At 47.3% G+C, this 25,442-nt stretch overlaps 1 protein-coding gene across 3 annotated transcripts in view; it reads right to left on the reverse strand.

The window, feature by feature from the left end:
* The window catches only part of TEDC2 (tubulin epsilon and delta complex 2), a 202,938-nt gene that overhangs the window by 37,539 nt on the left and 139,957 nt on the right, over window positions 1-25,442 (reverse strand). For all 3 annotated transcript variants that reach the window (XM_069646927.1, XM_069646928.1, XM_069646926.1), the window contains one exon: window positions 3,311-3,364. In XM_069646927.1, coding sequence (XP_069503028.1) covers window positions 3,311-3,364 — 54 coding nt within the window. The remainder of the gene's footprint in view (window positions 1-3,310; window positions 3,365-25,442) is intronic.

Raw genomic sequence — 25,442 nt, forward strand, 5'->3', positions numbered from 1 at the left:
CCGGCATGGAGAGCGTGGCTATGGTTTCGTAGATTAGAGTTAAGACAGGTCTCGGTGAGACCAAATGCATCAGGATTATGTTCAACAACATAATCCGCTACTTCAACACCGTGTTTAATCAGGGAACGTGTGTTGAGTAGATAAAGAGATAGAACCAGTAAAGGTGCAATGTTTTTGGGCTTGGCTCTTTGTAAATATAGTGCGCTTCCCGGACACATGATGGCAAAGAAGCAGTATTGCCAAGTGCCCAGAAGTAAGACACGTAGCAGGTTGCCCTGAAAGAGAAAATGTGTACCTGGTCAGTGGAGTACACCACACATAAAGCACAAGTTTTGAATCAGTGCTGTAGAGAGGAAAATGGCGAGTTGGCGAGCCACAGCGATGACTGGCAAAGACCGGCTTGCCTCCTGAAGTGCCGGCGCTGAAGTGCCTGACATTTCGGGATATAGAGGCGGAGGAACTTGGGTAATATAGTTCCCAGCTTTCAAAACTGTATCAGGTAGGAAAAAACCTGATTGCGAGTGCTTTTCTCGCTGCACAACTTTTGCTTACAAAATGCACACGTTATCCCCCACTAATCCGACCAACAATCAGAAATAAACAGTAAGTGGTAGCACTGTTACTGAGAAGATAAATGTGCCGTAGTGCAGATAAATTCAGTAAATACCTTCCTAGCTCACACAATACAAGCAATAGCTGCTAGTATCTGACTAAGCGTTCTGCTATCTCACTACTTCCGTACTCAATAATTACTTAATTATTAAGCCATGCAAGGTACAGCAGGGGAGCTTTCAGGGAGCAAGGGGTCCTGGAGAGGAGTAACCCAGCTGGTGTTACTAAGTCAGTCGAAGGGAGCGCAGGTTCAGTTCCCTTTGGTTTAATTATACCTGGATTCCACACAGTCTAGCAGCTCTTGCATGCGGTTTTAGATTAAGTGCAGATGCCACAGCAGAGCCTCCTTTGCCTTCCTCAGGTAAGTCTACTTCCAGCTGCTTCAGGAGGAGTCTCAGATTGACAAAGGAATGGTGCAGAAACCTAATCTTATAGCACTCTTGGCAGCTGGATCCAAACCCAGCTCCCATTCAGATTCATCGCAGTAAACAAACATTTGACAGCTGCCCAATCGGAGATGGCTTCCAGATTTAAACAATCCTGGGCTTGTACCTGGTCAAAAGCAGGACACCAATTGAAAAGTGAATCCCAGACACTCATTCATAGATCTGAACAGATCCAGTGTTGGCTACTCTGAGCATCCATCCTGGATTCTCAGGAAGACCCCATCCATATATGGCCACACAGTTTTCTGTGTACACAAAGTAACTGCTCACGGAAATAAATATAGGGTACCTTCATAGCACACTGCTCTAAGGGCAATAAAGACTCTGAGGGAGCACATTACAAAGTTATATGCCACAGAGGCCTTAAATTAGGACTCACTTAGGATAAAATGAACTAGTCAGGATAAACACAAATGTCAGGGATATGGACATTCAAGCAAACAAGGACGCCTTTCCCCCTCCATTCCCTCATTTCTCCATACTGCCTCCCTTCTGCCTTTTAAGGGCCACCTCTCACACCACAAATCATCTTCTTTCAGTGTTAATTTACAATTGTCAACCATTAATTCTTTTAATATGAACACAGAGGAGCAGGTGAGGATATTATGATTTGGATCAAATCGCTGCTCTACTTTACTTTACATAATTAAAAAGACTGCAGTGTTGTCAGTGTGTGGCAAGGTTTGTTATTTAACATAGCACAGGTCGGTGAACCTTCATGGTCATGTTTTGTGATTGATCACACTGCGGCAGATGAGTGAAGTTTAATTAGATTAATCCAACAGAACGGTCTCAATGCAACACAATATGAACTCCAGAGATCAAAATCTACTGCATGCTGCTACTAAACAATGCACACATTACACAATGAGCAGGCTTTACAACTAGAAGGCCCAACTATCAACACTCTACCGAAGTGACACTATCCGTTATCCTTTTGAATACCCTCAGAGTTCCAGTGTGCCTTAATTAAAAAGCCTGTACAACCCACATTTATGTGCATGTTCACTTTAAAATAAATAAGCAAAACCTTATTATTAAAGTACCATGCGTCTATGCTGGGACAACAAAACTCTGTTCCGATTTATATTATCCATCTGCTATTTTGAGGAAACCTTTTTCAACTTTGTCCTTAATATTTCCTCTCAGAGCAAACTATTTTTTCGTTTTTACGAACCATTTTAGAGAGCTCATAGAAACAAGTGACACACAGAATACTTTGATAACCAATTTGCTGGTATGATATGTTATGTTTACCCAAAAGTTAAGCTCTTTGTATTGTGCACTATGCTTGTTGATAACTGCCCAGTTATGTCTCTTTGCAGTGCTACGGCAGGTCCTGGATTGGCACCCATGATGCAATTGGTGGTCAACATAGTGCTTTTCAGAGTTCTGTTTGATTCTCCCTTACTCCCATGTTAAGGTCTTCCCTTTGCTGTAACCTCTCCCCAACGGAAAGTCACTATGTTCAGCTTCTGGGATGAAAAGGGTCTCAACAAAACTGGCAGAGTCCGGACGTGAGGATGCAAGGAACATGCTGTTCATCCTGCTCTAAACCAGAGGTTGGCATTTAAGGGATCCACTGCAACACACACTATTTGCAGGTTTAAAATGTGTGCAGGATCTGATATGTTTTGAGCTGCAAGATCAATCGATGACAGACAGAAGATGGTTGACCAGGCCTTTGCATCCCCAGCATGTCACTAAGCATTTGTTTGCAGGTAGGCATGGGGGTGCACAGCTTCATCAAGCTCACCTGCTAGTTTTCAGTTGAGTAAAGTAATCGACATACCTCAGGTTAGTGAGTGGATAGCTCAGTGTCAGTACACACTGGTGCCTGTGCCCCCCCCCCCCCACACCACCGGTGGAGGGAACAGTAATGAGATTGAGATGGCTTAGTTTATGAAACTGCATTACTAGGTATAGTTCTCTCAAAATCGAGAAGCTTTGTTGGAGTGGAGTACTTCAGACTGTAAACAAGATTTAAAATGCAATTTGATCAATTCATCCTTGGAAAAGCTATTCCCTGGCCCTTCTTTGACTCAGGACATATACACATGGTCGTGAGGGACTAAACAATAATTCTACACCTATGAAGGATAATAATGCTTCTCAGACAAACAAGTATAAGCACCTGTGAACTGTACCCTGGCCAGGACAGATATTCATCTCTGTACACTCATCACTAACTCAACACATACCGTTGACAACAACAACAGTGAGCAATTACTGGAGCAGCTCAAACTTCTTACCTTTCATTCTTAGTCAATGCTTGCCTGAAGGGTGGGGGAAGCTTCAGTGTGTGCCTACAAGAAAAGGGTGAACAATAAGACATCAGTGGCTGTAGCTGGCACTCTCAGATGTGTGTCAGAGTAAAGTGAACAAAAACAAAAGACACATGAAGGATCACAGCTATGAGAGGAATGAACACTTAAACACGGAATACAGAGACATGCTCATTGCCTCACCCACCAGCAAACTGCTAACAGGAAAAGTGATACATTTATAATTCAGTCCCCTGATCCGCACAGCACTCACCACAATACAAGTTTACTCCCAAGGTGTTGTGATGTCACAGGTGCCTTATAACAGAAAAATAAACTACAACGCTAAGTATTGTTCTGGATTGTAAGCCCTGGAATGAAATACGTTCTGTCAAAGGCAGCACACTCATTGTCAGCTTCTCTAGATATTGGGTTGCAGTACACGCTATAAGGGGTTAAACCAAATCCCCCCACCCCGCCACTTTTCTTGTTGGGTCAAGCAGCGCACTGTATTTGCACAATGACATAACCCAGAACCCGAGCTGGACGGAGTTCACTTAGCTGGGACAGCCTGGAAAGAGGCACTGACTCCTCAGAATTCATGCTGAATAAGAGAATCTACCTTCCTGAAGGCATCATTGACTTATGAACCAAAGGCATTAGTCTGCTGCATTTGTTCATCTGTCGGTTGGAAGGAGGGCCTGACTTGCCAGATGTGGCCCTGAAGAGTCTGGAAGGGACACCGCCGGATCCCGTCTATCGGCATCAGTCTGCTGCTAGGCCACCTGGTGAGTTTGTCGTGCTTTGCGCAGTTTTCTCCCCTCTTTCTTCCCATCTTTTTCTCTCCCTCCATCCATGGTGCTCTACATCTAACAGATTTACTCCAACTGCTACTCTATCACCTATCCTACCTCCCTTTCGAAGCATGGAAGGAAACATTTCCAAAAAGATCTTCTGTTCTCCAATCCGGGCCTGCCCATCGCCGACTCCTATGTCAATGTTTCCACCAGGCAGACTGTCACAGACATCCTCTTTGTCAGTCCCTTCCCGGACCTATGGACTCCACATATGGTCTCTGTCTTCTATCCTTTCGCCTCGTCTCCCATTAATGGAGGCCCCAAATGGGAAGTGCTCTTGGTGGGATTCTCATCCTCTAGGTGCATCATTAATTTCTATCAAAATGGCACTGTCATGGCTCAGGACTTAAGCCCAACCTTTTCCTTCTCAATAGGGGTCTTCCCTCTCTCATCAATTTCCTCCCTTCTCCTGCCACTCCTCTGGCGGCCACACCCCTGGCCCATACTCAACCTCCGATGGGCATACCACAACCCTGTACCCCTCCTCGAAAGACCTATAAATGTAGTCCACCTTGCTACCCTCAACTGTGACTCTGCCGTCAAACACGCTTCCGATATCCGTCACCTTCTCAAAGACTTTGACGTCGACATTCTTGCCCTCACTGAGACGTGGTTCACTGCCAGCTCTGTCACTGCTTTTGACACATTTCTGCCCGAGGAGTACAAGTTCCTCTCCAAGCCCAGACTTAACAGGTCTGGAGGCGGAGTGGCCTTGAAATTCCCTGACTAGATCCCCGCTACTATCATTCCCACTCAATCCTACTCCTCGTTTGAATGCCTTTTCTGCAGGCTTGGCGTCTCTCCAGCCCGTTCTCCGCTTCTCGCCACCATCTAGAGGACCCCGGTCTGGTCACCCTCTTCCTCTCCGAGTGGTCAGATTTCACCTCTTCCCTTCTTGCCTCTACCTCCAAATGTCTCTTCCCCTGTGACGTCAGTATTCACCTTGACTCTCCTGAGGCAGCCACTGGACTCTTCCGCAGTCTCCGCGATGCTCCCTCCCTCACCATGTATCCCTCTGGTCCGACGCATTCTGCCGGACATACCTTGGATGCTCTCATCTTCTCTGACATTCCTATCTCCAACCCTCACACTACTCCTCCCTCTCAGGTCGGACCATTCCCTCCTGTCTTCTCATCTGGATTTCTTTAGTTTCCTGCTAAGCCTCTGCCTGTCTCCTTCTCCGTCATTCGGTCGATGAAGCGAGTGTCAGTCGCTCCCACTCCTGCCATGGATTCTCAGATTGACTTTGCCCTTGCTAATCTTCACCTTTCTATCACCAACACCTTGGATATTCTTGCCCGTCATGTGAATCCGAATGAAGCCTGTCTCCAAGTGCAACAACTGGTATGACTCAGACCTAGCCTCGCAAACTTAAGTGCAGAGGGGCTGAGCGGAAGTGGCAGACATCAGACACATCCGTTTTTTCAGAGGGACGGTCGCTTGCTCCAAAGGCAATACAAACTCTCCATTAGCTCGAAGAGGGCTCACATCCAAGCCAGCATCTCTGGGGCCAATAACAACTCTGGTGAACTGTTTAAAATATGCAAGGAACTTGCCAATCATTCTGCAGTCTTCACATCTCTGTGGCCATCCCGACCCTCTGTACCTCTCTGGCCTCCCATTTCCTTTCCAAAACTCCCTCCACAGCTGTCACTCCTCCCCTAACGCCCCTCTCCCCTTCCCTACTTCTCTCCTCCTCTCTCACAGCACTGGATGAGTTCCCTAGACTAGTCCTCTCTATGAAAGGCTCCTCCAAACAGCTGTTTCCCCTGCTCCTCCAGAACCATCATGGACAACATTGCCTCCCTTGTACTATCCCTGGCTGATCTCTCTAGCCACTCCTTTGCCACTGGGTCCTTCTCTTGTCCCTCAAGCACTCCCTTGTGCATCCAGTCCTTAAAAAGCCCTCATCTGACCCCCTTCTGCCCTGCTAACTATCGCCCTATCTCCATCACCCCCTTCCTGGGGAAATGGGCAATCTCCCAACAGACCCAACATACTAAATCGATCGGCTGTCTGCACGACCACCAGTATAGCTTCAGAGCTGCCAGAGGCACAAACTGCTCCACCACCTGTGAGGACTTGCTCTCTAACCTTGACTCTAACTCTCCACCAGTTCTTATCCTCTGCCTTCGACGCGGTCAATCATGCCAACCTGAGAAATCGGCTCCATGACACCCTGGGCATCACAGGCCTGGCACTGTGCTGGTTGACCTTCATCTTCAACCGACCTTCACAGGTTCAACTTGGTACTTTCCTCTCTGCTATCACTCTTTCCACCTGCAGCGGCCCTCAGGGCTCTATCCTCTAGCCGTGGCTTTTCAACATCTACCTTGTCCCTTTGGCCCAACTGATGTCTTTCTTCTCTTCTCACTTCCAGTGTTATGCAGACGACACACAGCTCTCCTTCAAGCTTCCCTCTTCTTCCTCCTCTCTCATCCCTGACTGTCTGACTGATATTCAGTCATGGTGTGTTGCTAATGATCTCTGCCTTAATGCCAGTAAGACTGAGATCGTTTGCATTGGGACACCAGCTCCCACTCCCACCCCCCCTCTCCTTTTGACTGCCCTCTATAAGTCCCCTCCCCTCACCCTCTTGTGAAGCAAAAAACCTTGATGTCATCTTTGATTCCTCTCTCCTCACATCTCGAACCTTGCCAAGAAGGCCCTCTGTCAGCTGCACCTCCTCAGAGGTATTCTCCCTTTGCTCACCTTCGCCCAGAATCTCAATGTCTCCAGAGCGCTGATCCTCTCTAGGCTTTATTACTGTAACAGTCTCTTCCTCAATCTTCTCTTCCTCAATTTTCTACCTTCCTCCCTTCATCCCCTTCAGCTAATCCAGAATAAGACTGCAAGATTCATTCTTGGCCTCCAGCCTCGGGACCGCATCTCTCTAGCCCTAATTTCTCTCCACTGGCTCCCGGTTGCTGCTAGGATCAAATTTGAGACCCTCTGCATCATCCACAAGGCTTCCTGGGGCCTCGCTACTTCCAACTCTCTTCTCCCTAAATACCTCCCCGCTAGAGCTCTTGGTCTGCTAGCTCCAACTCCCTGTGAATCTATGCTTCTCTAAGCAAAGAGTGGGGGTGGGGGGATAGATGTCGCTCCTCTGCAGGAGCCTCCCTCTGGAATGGTCTACCTGCCCCTCTCAGGCTTTAGATCAGGCTTTAGCCGGATCTCCTTAAGTTCCAGAAGCTCCTAAATACCCTCCATTTCTCCTTCTACTTCACTCTTCCCCATCCCCTGCTAACACATTGTTTTATTGACTGGCTGTCTGGGTCACCCCGAGTACTACAGAGTTCCAGCCCTCCCGGTCCCTCCCACCGAGTCCCCGAGTCCCTGTTGCCGGCACCTACATGCATTTCCTGGCACTTGCGCGCAGGCCTCCATGTAGCACTTGCGCCTCGCCTCTCTGTCCTTTTCCGTACCCACATTAGCACTTATTTTGACCAGACCGGCACTCACCCCCCACACTCCCTGTACTTCTTGTTCTCTACTTGAACGTTCCGAAAGCCACAAGGCCAAGTAGGACCGTTATTGTATCTTTCTGCTCCCCCACCCCTTTTTGTCTTGTGGCACCTTGAAACACCATTTGCTGTATAGGCGCCTCACAAATATCCAATACAATAAATACAATAAAAATGCTTTCATTGCGTGTCAATTTCCATCAGGAATGTTGTACTTCAGATGCAGCATAAAGTAGGGAACACTGAGGAACAAAGAACGGTAACTTAATAACAGACTTAAAGGTGGATGAGGTGGAAGAGTGTTGACGAGTTGAAGCAACGGAACACACACAACACCACAAACAGGGTGATCGATGTGACGAACAATCAACAGATATACAAAGACATTTAAGCTTCAACACTTTTACGGATCACGAAAAATCGTTAGAATGATGAAAGCCTATATGACCTTGGGTTTCAAATAAAGTCGGAGGACTACAGCTAATTTAAGTATTAGAATGGGTTTACTCAAAGATGGTAATAAAGGCCCATCCATAGGGCTACCAGTCCTTGCTAGAATTCTGTGATCTTAATCAGCCTTTTAGCGACAGGGCACCAATTCTCTTCTTGGCTCAAACACTTTGTCATAGGGTTATAGCATACAACTTGCTTCTTGACATACCTACCAGCAAGTATTCCCACTCCCCTTGCCTTATGCCTGCCAGCATTTTCTCCCCCTACTCGCTTCAGGGTATTTCCTAGATGCACGCCAACCAGCACTTCCATCCCGCTGTTCTTGTCAAAACTGATTTCCTTTCCTTTTTCACCGCTCCGTTTTACTCAAAACGCGCCTTTCTAGATCTTGCATAACTCACTCAATTTACCAGCTAGACACCTAATTTCACTTCGGTATTGTACCTATGATCTATAGCTACACCCCAACATAAATGCGATTTACAATATTCTACCCGTTTTTTTTTAAAAACCGTTCTGGTAATTTCAGGCAGGAATTGCAAAGTTTGAAAAGTTTCCGTGTCATTTGCTGCAACATGTTTTAAAATGCTGCCACTCATTTTTGAACTATATGCTCTTGGTTATACATTGCTTGTGATTGTTTGTACTTCTACATGGCTGCTGTAATGAGGAATAATATTTGTTTCAAGGTTTTTACACACATTCATTAATTTATTCATCCATTTCCGAGTGTCATTTTTAGCATTGCCAGGGTTTGAGATCCGTTTTTCTCTCTTGTTTGGGGAGGGAAGTTCGGATTTCAATTCTGTTTTCGATTTGTCATTCCTGATTACCTGCTGCTTCTGTTTTTCCACTCAAAATTGATTATTTGCGTTTTGAGGGAATATTGCAACTTGTGTGCTATCTTGCCTAAAATCGAAAAAAGTGCTCCTATTTCCTGGTGTTTTGTAGATGTGTCAATAGAAGGTTAAACTCATTGCATTGCTTACATTCATATTGTTATTATCACCCCATTGGTGATTGCTGCCCCATATTAAAAATTGTATGATTTTTTTTTTTTATTTGGTAAAATATAATATTTATTTATTTTAAATCAGCCTGGTTCATGGTCCATAGTGACCCGGGGTATTTGAAAAGGGGTTGTATTTGAGTTGTATACCATCGCAATATTGAATATAACAATAAAACATAAGCATTTCAATCGCACGCTGCAGACTAGGCCGAGAGCAAGGTGTGTGTCGCCTGATTGAAATCCTTAACAGGTTTTTGTTAGGCTGTGACATTTTCAACCAACCAGCTATGGGTGGCCCTCTTGGGACAAAACATTCCACCCGTTAACAGGCTGTATTCTCTCCTTGGTCTATGGGCTTTGGACAAGTTCTGAGATACAATACTCAGTAGTCTGGCAGTTCTTTGTTCACCGTTAGGTAGTCTGGCAGTTCTTTGTTCACCGTTACTCCGGTTCTCAGACATTGTCTGGGTAATAACCTTCAGCAGGCTTTCAGTGTGTCTCATTGTTTTGGGATCTGCTAGTGGCTTAGACAAGTGTCCTTATCAGGCTTGCTGTTTTCCCTGCTCCTTGTGGCTCCTGTCTGGTCCGAAGCCTGGGCTGTACCTCTTTCTGCAGTGTTTATATAGCATGCTACATCCAGTGGAGTAACTTTGCTGAAAATGTTTGGGGGTGGGGGACAAGACATCTACAGAAAAGGGTCTCTGCCAAATGAGGGGGGACAAAATGGTGTGGCACAAAGGTTGGGGGGGGGGACAAACACCCTTACCCCCCCCCCCCACTAAAATTACACCCATGCCTTGGATCCACACAAATAGGCAATATAATTTCTGATTGGTTCCCTCCTGAGCTTCCTCTGCTCAGGGTCTGGGATTGCCCAACTTCCCTTCCTAAATTGAGGTTGGCAGGTGTACTTGGTTTGCCTCAAGCCATTTTCAACTGCTATTGTTCACTTCTTCTATGAAAGTGTTATTAACAAAGTTAATGGTACGCAGACTATTGACCCCGAAAGGATGAAGGACTGAGTTGGCCTATAACAGGATTAGAGCAAGCTAAGCACAGGTTAGCATCATTGACGAGGCAAACATTTAACTTGGGAGCTATCCAATCAGACATTATAAAATGGAGAAGATGGCCAATCAGAAGCCTTTGGCAGTATTTTGCTGACAAGTAGGACACTTCTCAGTGTCTTTTAGTGAATGTACAGTGTGGCTGATGGATTTTAGGGGTTCAGTAGCTTGAGTGGCAAGGTGGTGCTATTCTTGGTAATGAAATAAGCTGGTTAAAAAAAGGTTACATTCATAAGCTTGTCAAAGGGCTCAAACAGTCAATCTTCCATTACAAGGAAGGTCATAAAAATGCAGGTATTAAGGACCTTTACATGTTAGTGACAAGCACTTTCATTGTACAGCAATCTTGTAATAAATATAGATTTTCAATCTTGTAGAACAAATGTATTCTACTTCTCGCCTTGCTTTCAATAAGTCTAGTTGCACTCACTAATGCGGTGGACTCCGTCAAGTACAACTATTACACTAAACGTATCTCCATCCTCTGCTTTCACCTTCACAAGCTATCCATAACCCCAGTCAATGCTAGTTTCTCAACCCACAAAGACTCTTTCTCCTTCACTATCTCAGCTAACTGTGAGCTACTGCTCCTCCAAAATGTCTAAGGTATCCAAAACACTGTCTGCTCTCTCCTCCCTGGCCTCTCTATCCCCCATGCTCACCCTCTCCTCATGGTCAGATTGCTCAATCACCACCACTGCCTGAGCTAGCACTGATCTGCCATTGTGTGCTCCTGGTGACACCCACCCACCACAAACAGCACATAAACTGGTGCCCTAGGCATGCATCTACCTGTGTTCAACCCTTTACCTTCCTCTATCACCTTTCCAGCCTATTTTAATGTAAGCACCTTGATACCCTTTCTGAAAGAAAATACTGTCGACTCCAGCAACCAAGCCATCTATAGACCTGCCTTTCTCCTTCCTCATTATTCCAAAGTATTCAAACTTGTAACCATCAGCATTATTACGGACTACCTCAAGGCCAAACGATTCAAAAGACATTCCACCAAGATTGCATGTGCCAATCTCCCAAACTCCTTGACCACTCACCATTGCCATCTATACTCATTCTCCTTGAGTGCTCTGCTACCTTTGATGCCATAACATTCCGCCCCTTCACTCACATATTGGACCACCAGGATGCAATCCTCGCTGGGGTGCATCCTTCTGGGCTTGTTGCTTCTTCCTCCGCTGGACAATTGGGATCTCCTATGCCATCACCAATCTAGTAAGCGGCTGGCAAGTGTCGGGTCTTCTTCCCTTCTTCACACGTTACACTGCTTCCCTCCTGGCAACTCATTCTCTTTAGGATTCTCATGTCATCTATTTGACGATTATACTCCAATCTTCTTCTTCCCCTCCTTCACCAATAAGCTATCTTCTTGTATCATTAAGTGCCTATCTGCTATCCATAACCCGACAGCACTGCAAAGCCTGAAGCTCCATTCCTCTAAACTTGAGGAATATTCCCCTGGGTTGCCACCCAGACAGCCCTTTCCCTCTCCTATATTCTTCAACCCATCCATTCAAAATTATTTCTCCATTTGAGCGTTCTCGCACAGCAACCTGAAACCTATGCAGTTCAGCACCAAAACTGCTACAGCGTTCCTGAACAGTCATATAATCTGTCTCCACCTCACCTGTCACACCAAAACTCATTACCACTCTGTTCCACAGCAGGCTGGATTACTGCACAATCTCCTCATAAAATTCTCCCAATAATCCATAGTTTATCCCAGTAAGGTATTGAATTTTGCTTTCCGTGCCCTTAACAACCTTCATCTGAGGCAGTTCACAGTTTACTTTAGTGCGTGGTATAAGCGTTCAAACAAAACTGAACCTAAGAACAATATGAAATTAACTTCTATAAACAAATAAATGTACAACCATAAAATGTTCCTTAAACACCAACACGTATTCATTATCATTAAACAAAAGATTTTGAAAATGCCTGTACTTTAAAACGTACATTATTGTCTGGGGACAAGTACAATAAATTCTTACTCCATAACTAATAAAAACAGATTTAAGTATGGTCTACCAGCATGAGCAAGCATCAAAGATGCAAATAAGATGTTTTTAGGAATTTGTATAGTAGAGTTCCAGGCACTAAATATGGTTAGATTTGAAAATGGACTAAAATCTCTTTGTTACAGGCAAGTCTATCAATTAAATGTTTAGAGCCGAGGGCTCAGTTGTTAAGCCAGTGCCTTTGAAATGTTTTTGTTTTAAACACATTTGATTTAAAAATTGCATGGCTAATAATGCTCAATTGTTCTGTATTGAAACTAAGCAATAACAGCGATTCAAAAGCTTTCCAATGACCAGTTTGAGCAGTCTCAAGGTCGTTTATACCAGGGGACACTTCAAGTCGCAACTTGTACAGAGAAGGCTGAAACAGCAGGGACAAGCATCTTGTTCGACAAGTTTATCTTCAGAGTTCCAAGACTAAATTTGGAATGGCAACTGGAGTAGGGAGGTAGCCCACGACGGAACTTGTCAGTCCAATGCGTGGGCTAGGGACAGTTTGGAAGGCACAGATCCCCAAGCAGAGGCAAGGACAGGTTTCTCCCACCAATACAGGGGACGAAGCATCAATAAGGGCCTTCTGAAGATCAGTAGATGAGCATGGCTTCATTGGGACTTGGCTGAAGGAAATGCTGGTCAGCTGCAATGGGCTGCACTTCTCCATAGGGGCCTTTGCTTCAATGTCGAATGGCTGCAGGAGTCCTCTTTTCATCCAGGATTTGGACTGAAGCCACACCAAGCCCACCACTGATAAGGACTTTCACAATTTAAACTGGCTGGGGCTGTCCAATCACGGACAGCCTCTGGCTACCACATCTAACTAGCAACAGACGCACTTTGACTTGGATGTGGACTGGGTCCAGACAGAAGCAACCCCACATCCGGCCACAGACCACCACTTTGCCCAAGAAAGCAGAGGCTTTGTCTCTGGAAGGGGCTTTCCATATATGGCAATTCCAGACCTGAGAGGGTGGGAAGATGGGTAAGGCACAAAATTGTCAAAGGACAGACATAAATCTCATGGCACTGCCACAGAATATACAGTACTATAAATGGCATTACACAGTAAAATGCAAAAGTGCATAAGTAAAAAGTAAAAAACACAGTAGAAAAATATCCACAGCCACCAACATCCTGGACACATTGTGTCTGCAATACCAAAGGTACAACATAGAAAGGTATAGGGCCACACATTTTCTCAACAGTTCTTCATGGTACAGTGATGTGTGCAGTTTTAAAAATACAAGAATTCCACAAAAGGATACAGGGTCTCCCAGTACTGATAGTCTTAGGGCCTCATCAATCTCCCCATAAAACGATAGCAAAAGCAAATTAAGTAAAGGTGAGGGTGTTACTTCCCTCCAAAAAAATCAGGTCAGGATGCAGACAGTAGCAAAAGCAGATGGTGCCCCATTGAAGTCTATGGGGAGAAGCAGCGCAAAGAAAATCTGTCTTAACTACAGTTAAGTACACAGAATCTGCAGGGACACTAGCTAAGAACATAGTCTGACAAGCATAGACAGAAGAAAACCAGCTGAGGCCTGCACTGAAACATCCAAGTGAGCAATGATGAGCTGTGTCGTGCTCGCTCAATGGATGCAGGTGAGGCCATAAATTGTATAGCAGTACGGCAGAGCCTGAGCTCGGGGGATGGGCCATGGCTTGGGTGATTCATAACTAAGAGTTTAGCATTTCTCATTAAAAACAAATCAAATGTGTGCTATGGTAAAACCATGACAGTGAGAACCTACTACTGATGAGGTTCATGACTGAGAACACTACTGTGGAACCTCTCGCTAAACAGCACTGTCACAGGTGACATGCTGCTACAGCCTTTGAAACCAAACTAATCCTAATGAAATTTCTATCATTCCACCTGCGCGTCACCGGTGAGTTGGGCTCTGTGTTTTAACCCTCCTGGGCTTGTGATATTTTTTGAGGCCCTTTGTGCATTTTGTGACCTGCACCCTCGTTTTCCTTTCCCCGTTCCCCTGCCGTGTTTCTTGTTGCTTCCCGCCCTCCTCCCGCCTACAGACCAACCCTCTCCCTTGATTGGCTCTTTTTTGTGTTGTGTGCATCAGCTTAGCGTCATCTGCCCAATGCAGTCGCCATTCCACCTGCGCTTCACCAGTGAGTTGGGCTCTGTTTTTTAACCCTCCTGGGCTTGTGATATTTTTTGTGAGGCCCTTTGTGCATTTTGTGACCTGCGCCCTTGTTTTCCTTTCCCCATTCCCCTTCCGTGTTTCCTGTTGCTTCCTTCCCCCTCCCGCCTCCAGACCAATCCCCTCCTCTGATTGGTTCATTCCTGCTCTGCCCGGCAGCCCCCTGTGGCTAAGGGCCTTTAGGCAAAGGGCGGCTCCTACTGTTGCGGCTCCAGCCTCTGCCTGCGGGTGTCAGCAGGGGAAGCCAGCGGCCAGTCGTCAACCTGTTGCGACTAAGTCATGTAGGTTGGGCCCAGGTTGGGTAGTGAGCCTCACTCTACCCTGCAAACCTGTCTATATGGCGGACTCTCAGACTTGGGTGTGTTCTTCTCCTGTTTTAATTGCACTGTGAAAGTAGTGCCACCTTGGGGCTCTTCTTCCTAGCAAAGCACTCAACCACTATGAATGCGCTTGTCGTCTTGTCAACTTGTCTCATCTCCCTGCCTTGTATGCTTGTGCCCCGCCCTCTGTCCTTACCTAGTGTTCTCCCTGCACCTTCTTCTCGCCTCCCGTTTCATACTCTATGGTGCCCTCTGTCACTCCTATCTTTTCTAATTGCTTTTCTATTGACTATCCTGCTCTCCTAACTAAATCCGGTAGGAAGAAGTTTAAAAAGGACATCCTGATCTCCAACCCAGGCCTCTCTATCGCGGACACCTTTACCAGTGCCCCCTCCAAGCAAACTTTCACCGACATCCTCTTTGTCGTTCCCTCGAAAGACCTATGGACTCTTCATATGGTCTCTGTGCTCTCTCTCTTCTCTTCCTCTCCCATTAATGGTGGCACCCAGTGGGAGGCCCTCCTTGCCTCCTTCCACTCCTCTAAGGTCATCATTAATGTCTACCTGAATAGTACCGTCTTGGTCCAAGGCCCTCAAGCCAACCTGCTCCTTTTCGATAGACTCTTCCCGCGCCTCATCACTTTCCTTTCTTGTCCAACTGTCCCCTCTCTCCCCTCCACGGCTTCCTCGCCTACCCCTGCTCTCTCCTCCTTGGCTACATTGCCCTCTCCCCCTTCCTCTTCTGCCCCCCCCTTTCGGCTCCTACACTTCTGTAGGGCGTACCTCTGATTTTTACCCCTCCCCGGAAGTCTTTCAAGAATGGCAACCTACTCCATATTGCCACTCTAAACTCTCGCTCAGCTGTCAAACACTCCTCTGACATCGGCGCCTCCTGGAGGAAGTAGACCTCGATCTCATTGAGACATGGTTCACGGCCAGCTGCCGCAAGATTCGACATTCTCCTCCCTGACGGCTACAAAATCCTCTCTGCACCCAGATACAACCGCTCCAGAGAGGGTGTAGCACTGATCTTCCCTGAGTGGATTCCTGCGCAGACCTATTCTTCTCCTCCACCTCCTCCTCCTCGGAGACTTCAACATCCACCTGGATGCTTCCTGTCCTTCCACTGGACTCTTTCATGACCTCTGCTACACTCTCTCACTCTCTAGTCTCCCCTCTGGCTATACTTACTCTGCAGGGAACACTCTGGATGTTCTGATCTCTTCAGACCTTCCCCTTTCAATCCCTCTCACCACTCCTCTCTCCTGGAGCGATCATTTCCTCCTTTCCTCCCATCGCACCCTCTCTACCCCTCAGGCCAAGCTAAACCCAGCATTGCCACCTACATTCTCGATTATCTAACCGTGAAGCGTGTGTCAGTTGAGGCTTTCGCCACCACTTTCGCAGCTCCCCCTCCCCCCTTGGCTGACTCCCAAGCTGACAGAGCCCTTTCCTTACTCCACACTGCTATATCTTATACCTTCAATGTTCTTGCCCCTGTCATGAGGATCCGCTTGAAGCCCAAAGCCAAGTGCAACTCTTGGTATGACTCAGACCTCGTCACCCTTATACGCAAGTGTAGGATGTCCGAGAGGAAATGGCGTGCTTCCGGTGCATCCTCTGACAAACTGGCCTGCCGCCTGCTCCAAAGGCAGTACCGGCTATGCGTCCACACCAAAAAGCAAACCCACATCCAAGCCTGTGTCTCTGCTGACCAATCCTGCTGCTGTCTCTACCTTTCCTGTCTCCTCCCAGGCCCTCTGCACGGCCCTGGCCTCTCATTTCATCTCAAAAACTCAGGACATCCTGTCCTCTCTCTCTTCCTCTCCCCCTCCTCTTCCTCTGGCCCTTCTTCAGCCACCTCTCCTACCTACTTCTCTGCCTTTCCCCTGGTCTCCTCAGACAATGTTTCTAGAAAAGTCCGATCTATGAAAGTCTTGTCAAAACAGGTTCACCCCTGTTCGTCCAAAACCATCAAGGACCACATTGACACCCTGGCTCCTGCTCTGGATGACTTCTGCAACCACTCCTTCACCACTGGAGTCTTCCCGTCCCCTCTGAAGCACTCCCTTGTGCACCCTCTTCTTAAGAAACCCTGTGCCGAACATTCCTGCCTGGCTAACTATTGTCCAATCTTCATCACTCCGTTCCTAGGTAAACTCCTGGAAAAGCTGGCCATCTCCCAGCTTAATCTTCACTCTAAATCTGTTGGTTGTCTTCATGAACATCTGTGAAGACCTGCTCTCCAACCTAGATTCCAAAACCCCTTGTATCCTTATCTTACTTGATCTCTCTTCTGCCTTTGACATGGTCAACCATGCCATCCTGCTCAACCGTCTCCGTGATAACCTCGGTATCACCGAACATGCCCTGGCTTGGCTGACATCCTTCCTCTCCGATCGACCCTCCCAGGTCAAACTTGGGTCCTTCTCTCCTCTAGCTCTATCTCTATCTGTGGTGGTCCTCAGGAGTCTAACCTCTCTCCCTGACTGTTCAACCAATACCTGGCACTTCTTGCCCACCACATTGCTGCTCTCTGTCCCAACTTTCAGTGCTATCTGGATGACAACTCATTTTCAGGCTCCCCTCGCCCACCTCTTCTCCTTCTCTCATCTCTGACTGGCTGTCCGCCATCCAGGAATGGTGTGCTGTCAATGATCTCTGCCTTAAACCAGTAAGACAGAGATTCTCCTCATCGGCACACCTGCTCCCTCCTTTCCTGTCACTCTCTGGTCGGCCTCCCTGGGCCGCTACCTGCTCCAACCTGCGAGGCTAAAAACCTCGGGGTCATCTTCGACTCCAAACTTTCCTTCTCTCCTCACATCTTTGACGCCTCTAAGAAGTCACACTACCAGCTGCACCTCCTCAGAGGTATTCTGCCTTTCCTCTCCTTCCCCCAGAAGCTCACTGTCTCCAGAGCCATGGTTCTGTCTAGGCTGAACTACTGCAATAGTCTCTTTCTAAATATGCCTACCTCCACTCTCCGCCCTCTGCAACTCATCCAAAACAGAACTGCGAGACTTGTCCTTGGCCACAAGCCCAGGGATCATATCTCTCCAGGACTGAAATCTCAGCACTGGCTCCCAGTGGCGGCGCGGATTAAGTTCAAAACCCTCTGCATTGTCCAAAAGGCCTTCTGGGGCCTGGGACCTCAATACCTTCAGCTCTCTCTTCCTAAATATCTTCCTTCTCAAGCTCTTTGTTCATCCTCCTCCAACTCCTTCAGGGTCAGTCGCTTCTCCAAGCAGCGAGATGGTGGTAGATCTCCTTCTGGTGGGGCCTCTCTCTGGAACAGCCTCCCTGAAACTTGAAGAGAACCATCTCTGGTTCCGGAAGCACCTCAAGACCTTCCTCTTTGCTTCTGCTATCTCTCCTCCTCTCCCCTGCTGATCTCCTGGCTGAATCTGAAACTGCATTGGTTACTTGGCTACCCTCTCATCTCGGGCCTAGGTCCCCCCCTGCCAGATGCACACATGCACTGCCCACCTGGCAACCCTTGCACTCGGGGACGGTGTCTGCATCCCTACAGCCCCTACTAGCACTTGACACCTGATGTCTGCACTTACCCTTGCCACCAGCTGGCCGCAATTTATTTATCATTTATTGCCTTATTATTTTACTGTTATCCTTTGTACCGCACTGCCCCCTCCCCGTTCCCCCCGTACTTTTCCCCTCCCCCCCCCATCCCCTGCACTTGCGCGATCTCAATGTCACCTGGCCTAGTAGGATCGTTGTCTCGGTCTTCCCTCCATTTCCCCTCCCTTGGCTCGTCGCGCATTGATACACTTGTGTATACGCGCTTTATAAATGCCATATCATATCTGTGAAGGATTTAATATACTATCGGCCTCATTACGACCCTGTGCTCCCATAATGAAGGGGGCCGGTACGGGACCGGCCCCCTTCATTACGGGAGCACCGATTACCAGGTTCCTTTTGCGGGACCCGGATCAGACGTCTGGTGAAACCAGACGTCTTTTCCAGGTCCTCCGAGGGGAAGAGGGAGGTATTAATGGGCCACTTATAATGTGGCCGTTATTACCTCCCTCCCCATTCCCATTGAGCCCTATGGGGGCTCAAATGGGAATGGGGAATGGTTCCTGCAAGGAGGAATTACCGGGTCCTCCTATGTCGGAATGACCCAGTAAGTCCCCATTGCAGGAACCCGGTAATGGAGCCAGGTTTGTCAAACTCGTAATGAGGCCCTATATGTTTTACATTTTCTGAAAGCTTTCAATTATTTATTTATTGCATTTTCATTGTAAAACAAAACTCTGTACGGGGCAAGGTGTGGCGATCATGTCACTTGACGCGCACAAAGTCTTTGATTTGATCGACTGGGGCTACATGGAAGAAACATTGAGGCACTTTGGCATGGGGCCAAGATCTTTGAAGTGGACTCTGGATAATTATCAGCACCCCACCACGACACTCAGAATAAAAGGGCGGCAAATCCCCCAGGATCGTGATAACCAGAGGCACTCGACAGGGCTGTCCCGTCGCCCCTCATCTTTGCGCTGTCCATGGAACCATTCGCTTCCAGGATTTGCCGAAACCTGCTGGTCTGAGGTCTTGAGGTCAAAGACGAAACCTACAAAGCCGCCTTATATGCCGACGACGTGCTGTTGAAATTAACCCATCCGGAAACATCTCTCAGTACCCTGTGGGTGGAACTGGATAGCTTCATAGCAGCATCAGGATTCTCCCTCAACCTATCGAAATCTACAGCTCTGAGTATCAACATCCCTACGACCCTGGTTGACTCCCTGGTGGCCAGCTTCCCTATTCCATGGGCCAGAACCCACCTCGGTTATCTGGGCATTCGGCTCCCTAGAAATATAGAGCAGACTTACAAGGTGAACTTCCCAGCCCTGTTTAAAGAACTGCAGATGGACCTGTCCCGCTGGCAAAAACAGGAGATAGCTTGGACGGGGAGGATCACAGCAGTAAAAATTAACTTGGTGCCCAGATTGCTATTCCATTGCCTGGCCCTTCCGGTGCTCATCCCCAAGAAAGACAGGCAGAAACTGCAAGCAGACATCTTGAAATTCATATAGGGTGGGAAAAAGCCACGAATCGCCAGAAGGGTCCTGCTCCGAAGCCCTGGAATCGGAGGCCTCGGGGTCCCAGAGGTGGACAGGCATTGCCTGGCGGCTCAACTCTCAGCGGCATTCACATGGCAATCAGGCACCAACAAACCCCACTGGCTGAAGCTGGAGGAAGACTGGAGCCGATACCTACTGGAATCCCTTCCGCACATCGCTTGGCCCAGAAACCCCACAAACGCTGGGCCCCTTACAGCGACCAGAAACATGGTGGAGACCTGGAAGAAGGCAGCCTGGAAATGGAACAGTGGGAACACGGTAGGCCCATTCTCCCCGGGCTGGAGCCGAACGACTTCACCAGGTGGATGGCAGGCGGGCCGAGGAGCATTGCAGACTTTTTCACAGACGGCACCCTGCTTACATTCGAGGGTTGCAAAGAGAACTTTCAGGTTCCGGAAAGCTAACATTTTCCCTACACCCCAGCTCAGACATTGGCTGTCCGATGACTAGATAAGGGCGCACAGAAGCAGGGACCTAACGGCGCTGGAACGAACACTGACGGCAATGCCGCCTAAGGGGAAAATATCAACCTTGTATAGGCTATTGGACAGAGGGACCTCCAATCCAAAGGAGCCTTACATGGCGCGATGGGAGTGAGACATAAGCAGTGAACTGGACGAGGCAAGCTGGAACCGTATCTGGACGAGGACCCAGATGAGCTCCAAATGTGTCACAAACAAGGAGGGGGCAATCAAGGTCTGCTACAGATGGTACTTGACACTGGAGGTCCTACATAAGTGTAACCCTGCCATACCACTGCACTACTGGAGATGCTGCACGGACACTGGGACGCTATTCCACCTCCTTTGGACGTGCCAGAAGACGGTCCGGTTCTGGAAAGAGGTCCTGGAGCAGATTAGACTAATTACTGGCCTATCGATCCCATGGGATCCGGGCATAGTCTTGCTGGGTGACACTGGCGAGGGCCAATTCCCAATGATGGGACGAATGGCGGACCTCTGCACACACCTGCTCATAGCTGCAAAAATCTCAACAGCCAGGCTGTGGAAACACCCCAAGGGCCCAGCGATCCCCATGTGGTGGACAAAGTGTTGGGACATTGCTGTAGCTGAAAAGATCACCACCTTCCATTTTGGGAACAGAAGCAAGTTTTATAGCATTTGAGGCCCTTTCTTAGACTAAGCACAACAGTTCCCTGGCATGGCCAGGCAGCCACCGTCCCTCCGCTGAATGGCGAAAGATTACTAAAAACTAACTGCCACAGTCGGCGGTGGCAGGGAAGCTTTCTGCAAGGGCACCTTTGGCTGAAGCAACTCGTCACCAGAAGCACTCATTCTCTATCGGGTTCTGAATCACAATTGCCCGACCCAAAATTGCCCGACCGACCACCGACCACAGAGACAGTTCCCGTCGTTCCCAACCTTAAACTGAATCTGCCTCGGTCCCGAAACCCCCTGAAATACTCCCCCCACCGGTTTGATTTACCACACGTGAGGTTGTTTTCTGAACTTTGTTGTTTTTCACTATATGTATACAGCATTTTATTTGTTTGTAAAACCACAATTAAAAGCCTTGTTGAAAAAGAAAAAAAAAATGGTATTTCCATTATATTCTTATATGGCAGATGTGTGATTAAATGGTTATGATGTGAAACGAGCTCCATGGAACCCTCGAGTGATCTAGTTAAAGAGAGAAAGGGATACATGTAGGAATGCAAGCAAGATAATTCAGTGTGTTAAATGCTAGCTGCAGAGGTCTGTGTGTGATATGCAATTAACAAGTCTAAAACCACGGCCAGGGCAGTAAATGGGTAAGTTATAAACAAACATCTTGTTGTTTTATCTAGAAAAAGAGAAATGTTGTTATACCCTTACTAATTGTTACTTTTATCAATCAATTACTTGTGGATGAAAGGCTGAGACACCTCAGCCTTGAATTGGACGTTGATTTGTAGGTTGAAAACATCACCGCATCATGTGTTGATTAAACTATGATCTATATAAAGGGGGGGGGGTGTGCGTGTGTGCGTGTGTGCGTGTGTGTGTGTGTGTGTATATACACACACACATATATAAGTGTGCATGTAAGTGATGACACTACGCTGATGACACCCAGCTTTTCCTCTCATTCTCTTCCTTCACTCCTGACCTCCATCTCAGGCTCTCTTGTCTTAATGCCATTAACAACTGGATGTCATCCCACTTTCTCTCTTTCAATACAGACAAGACTGAAGTCTTATTCTTTCCCTCCAACACTATTCCTCCTCCTTCTCCACCTCATATTCACTTTCCTCCCGCTAATCTTCCTCTCTCTGCCCATGCTCGTAAGCTAGGCATTTACTTTGACTCCTCCCTCCCCTTCACCCACCATATTCCTCTCACTTCCCGCGCATGTCGCTACCACCTTTTCAATATTCGCAAAGTACGCTCCTCTCTAACCTTCCATGTCACTAAACTTTTAATTTCCTACCTTTTCTTCTCTCGTCTTTTCTACTGTTCTTCTCTCTTCGGACTCCCTGCTTCTCATCTTGCCCCCCTCAAATCCCTCTACAACTCTGCCATTCGTACCCTTTGTCTTCTCTCTCCTCACGATTCCATCTCCTCCTCGCTCTCACAGCTCGGCTGGCTTTCCTTTCATTCCCAACTCAAATTCCACTTACTCGGTCTTGTCTTGAAAACTCTTCATGATCTTGCTCCCCCATATCTCTCCTCTCTCATCTCATTCTACAATCCCTCCCGTTCCCTCATATCTGCAGATCACTTCCTTCTCCTTGTTCCCCCATGCCCCATGTGCCTCCTCTCGTTTTTGCTCCTTTCAGCTCCTTGCCCCCCTTCACTTGAACTCCCTTCCCCCCCTCTATCCGTTCCATCCCCACTTATTCCTCCTTTCGTGTCTCCTTAAAATATTTTCTTCTCCACTCCCCACCCGATACTATGATCCTCCTCCGCCGTCCTCTCCCCCCTCTTTTATGCTCATCTTTTCTCTCCCCCTGCCTTGTTTCCTCTTATGTCCCCTCTCCTTCTCTCTCGCCTTCAGCTTATCTCACTTCCTGTTCCCTGCTCCCTTCCCCTCTCCACCCCTTCTTCCCTCATTTATCTCCACTGGCAAATTGTTGTAGTTGCTGTACTACTGGTTTGACTCATATTTTGTAACTGCTTCTACTGTTAATGTATTCTTGTTGTTATATGGATAATGTACACCGCTTTGGTGTAAAGCGTTATATAAACACGATAAACTTAAGTGTGCATGTAAGTGTGTGTGCGTGTATGTTCAGCATACTTCCCAACATGCTACAAACCTGAAATTTGGCATGTGGGTAGGTTCCATGGTGTACACAATGTACCAAGTAAATATACCTATGTCAAATCTTTTTTTGGGGCCGGGGTATTTGCGTGCGAAGCATGGGTACAACTGCTAGTGCAGTTATAAACGAAACCTTCCTATTAATACATGTCCACGCCAGAATTGTGACACAAATATGCAAGCAATGTAAGAGAAGAACAAGTTACTTACCAACTGTAACGTTCTTTCGACTGGATGTTCCTCCCACGTATTCCTCATCTTCGATATCTTGTCTCCCAGCTCTGTTGCTTCAGAATTATTATTTTTTTCACCAGAGGGTGCTGTGTTCGAGGCCGCGGAGTCGTAGTCCCTCGAGGCCGCTGTCGAGCGTCAACGTCATCCGGTGTATAAAGGGCTCAAGCAGCACCCGTTACCTCAGTTCTGTTTTTACTGTGTTCACGGTCGCATCATTTGATCAGGCTTTAAAATGCTCAGGCTCTTAAGGAAGTTCGAGTGTAACTGGCGTAAACTGTACAGAGGGGTAGGTTGGGAGGGTCGATGAGGAATACGTGGGAGGAACATCCAGTCAAAAGAATGTAACAGTTGGTAAGTAACTTGTTCTTCTAATGGATTGTGTCCTCCCACATATTCCTCATCTTAGCTAGGCTCCCAAAGCAGTAAGAATTTGGAGGGGGGGGGAGTACCAGAAATTTCAATGATGGACTGGATGAAGGACAGCTTTTGCAAAGAGTCCTCCTTGATATGATGTAGAGTCCAAGCAGTAATGCTTCACAAAAGTGTGCATGGATGACCAGGTGGCTGCAGCACAAATATTCTGCACCGGGACACCCCTCTGAAGAGCCGTGGAAGTAGCCATGCCCCTGGTTGAATGAGCCCTTAACCCATCTGGAGGCTCTTTCCCAGCCAATTTATAGCACTCCAAGAATGCTAGAATTATCCATCTTGTTAGAGTTTGCTTAGACACTCCAAGGCCCAATTTGTGTCCCGTATATCCAACAAATAGTTGGTCACATTGTCGGATATTTGCCAGTCTAGAAATAAAGAAAACAGAGCCCTTTTTGGGTCCAGTCTATGCAATCTTTCCTCTTCCTTATTTGCGTGTGGAGGAGGGTAAAAAGACGGTGAAGTGATTTTCTGTGACAGATGGAAATCAGAGACTTTCTTAGGCAAGAAGGATGGTTTAACTTTCAGAATAACTTTGTCCCTATGGAAAATGGTGTGAGGAGGCTTACAAGAGAGCACCTGCAACTCACTCACCCTGCGGGCTGACGTTATCGCCATTAACAAAATTGTTTTTAAAGTGAAACATTTTAACGGGCAAAAATGTAAAGGTTCGAAAGGGGTACACACAAGAAATTTTAAGACTAAATCCAAATCCCAGATGGGCAGCTGAAAAGGTGGCGGAAGGTACACATGTGTCAGCCTTTTCAAGAATTGGATGTCCAAGGGCATTTTAAAATAGGATACTTCTTCCCAGTAGCGCTTAAAGATAGATAGCGCTGCCAAATATCCTTTTATAGTACCAACTTGAAGCCCCAAATTGGCCAAGTGTAAGAGGAAAGAAAGTACTGTAGGAGTATTACATAAAATTGATCCACATTCTTATCCCTGCCCCAGTTACTGAATTTGTTCCAACAACACCGATACAAAGATTTTGTTGCTGGCCGCCTGGCCGAAAGCAAGATCTCAATTATGTCATCCGGGAGGTCCCAATACTTATATCTCAGCCTCTCAGAAACCATGTGTGAAGGCTGAGTATCATGACCTCTGGATGGAGAACCAGACCTTCCACTTGCGAGAGAAGATCCTCGCTTTGTGGAAGACGTATTGGAGGGCAGATGGACATGTCCAAAAGCTCCGGGTACCACGTCCTCCTGGCCCAGTCCGGGGCAATTAGGATCATGGTTTTCCTGAACTTTCTCAACCTCCTGATTATATGAGGAATCACAGGGACTCGAGGAAATGCGTATAGGAGCGGAAATACCCAGTCCACCACCAACATGTCCCCTAGAGATCCTCTTGGGGGAAATTCCCTTGAGCGGTACAGTTCGCATTTACTGTTGACACCCAATTGAGGGGTTCCCCAAAGGGCAAAGATCTCTTGAAGGACTTCCCTGAGCTAGTACCCACTCGTGAGAGACTGTGCTCTGCCTGCTCAGAGCATCCACCGCTGTGTTCTGCTCTCCGGCTAGGTGAACTGCTGATGGAGAGATTCCTTCTTGTATTGTCCAGACCCAGAGCTGCATTGGCTCCCGGCACAGTGGTAGTGATCCTACGCCTCCTCTCTTGTTGAGGAGGTACTTGGCCACTGTGTTGACCGTCATTATCAGGGTATTCCTTCCCTGTATAGAGGGCAGAAAGGCCTTCAGCGCTAGTCTGATTGC

This window comes from Ambystoma mexicanum, chromosome 2q (assembly GCF_040938575.1).
Source record: "Ambystoma mexicanum isolate Mex_15411 chromosome 2q, UKY_AmexF1_1, whole genome shotgun sequence".
In the NCBI taxonomy this organism is placed as follows: Eukaryota; Metazoa; Chordata; class Amphibia; order Caudata; family Ambystomatidae; genus Ambystoma; species Ambystoma mexicanum.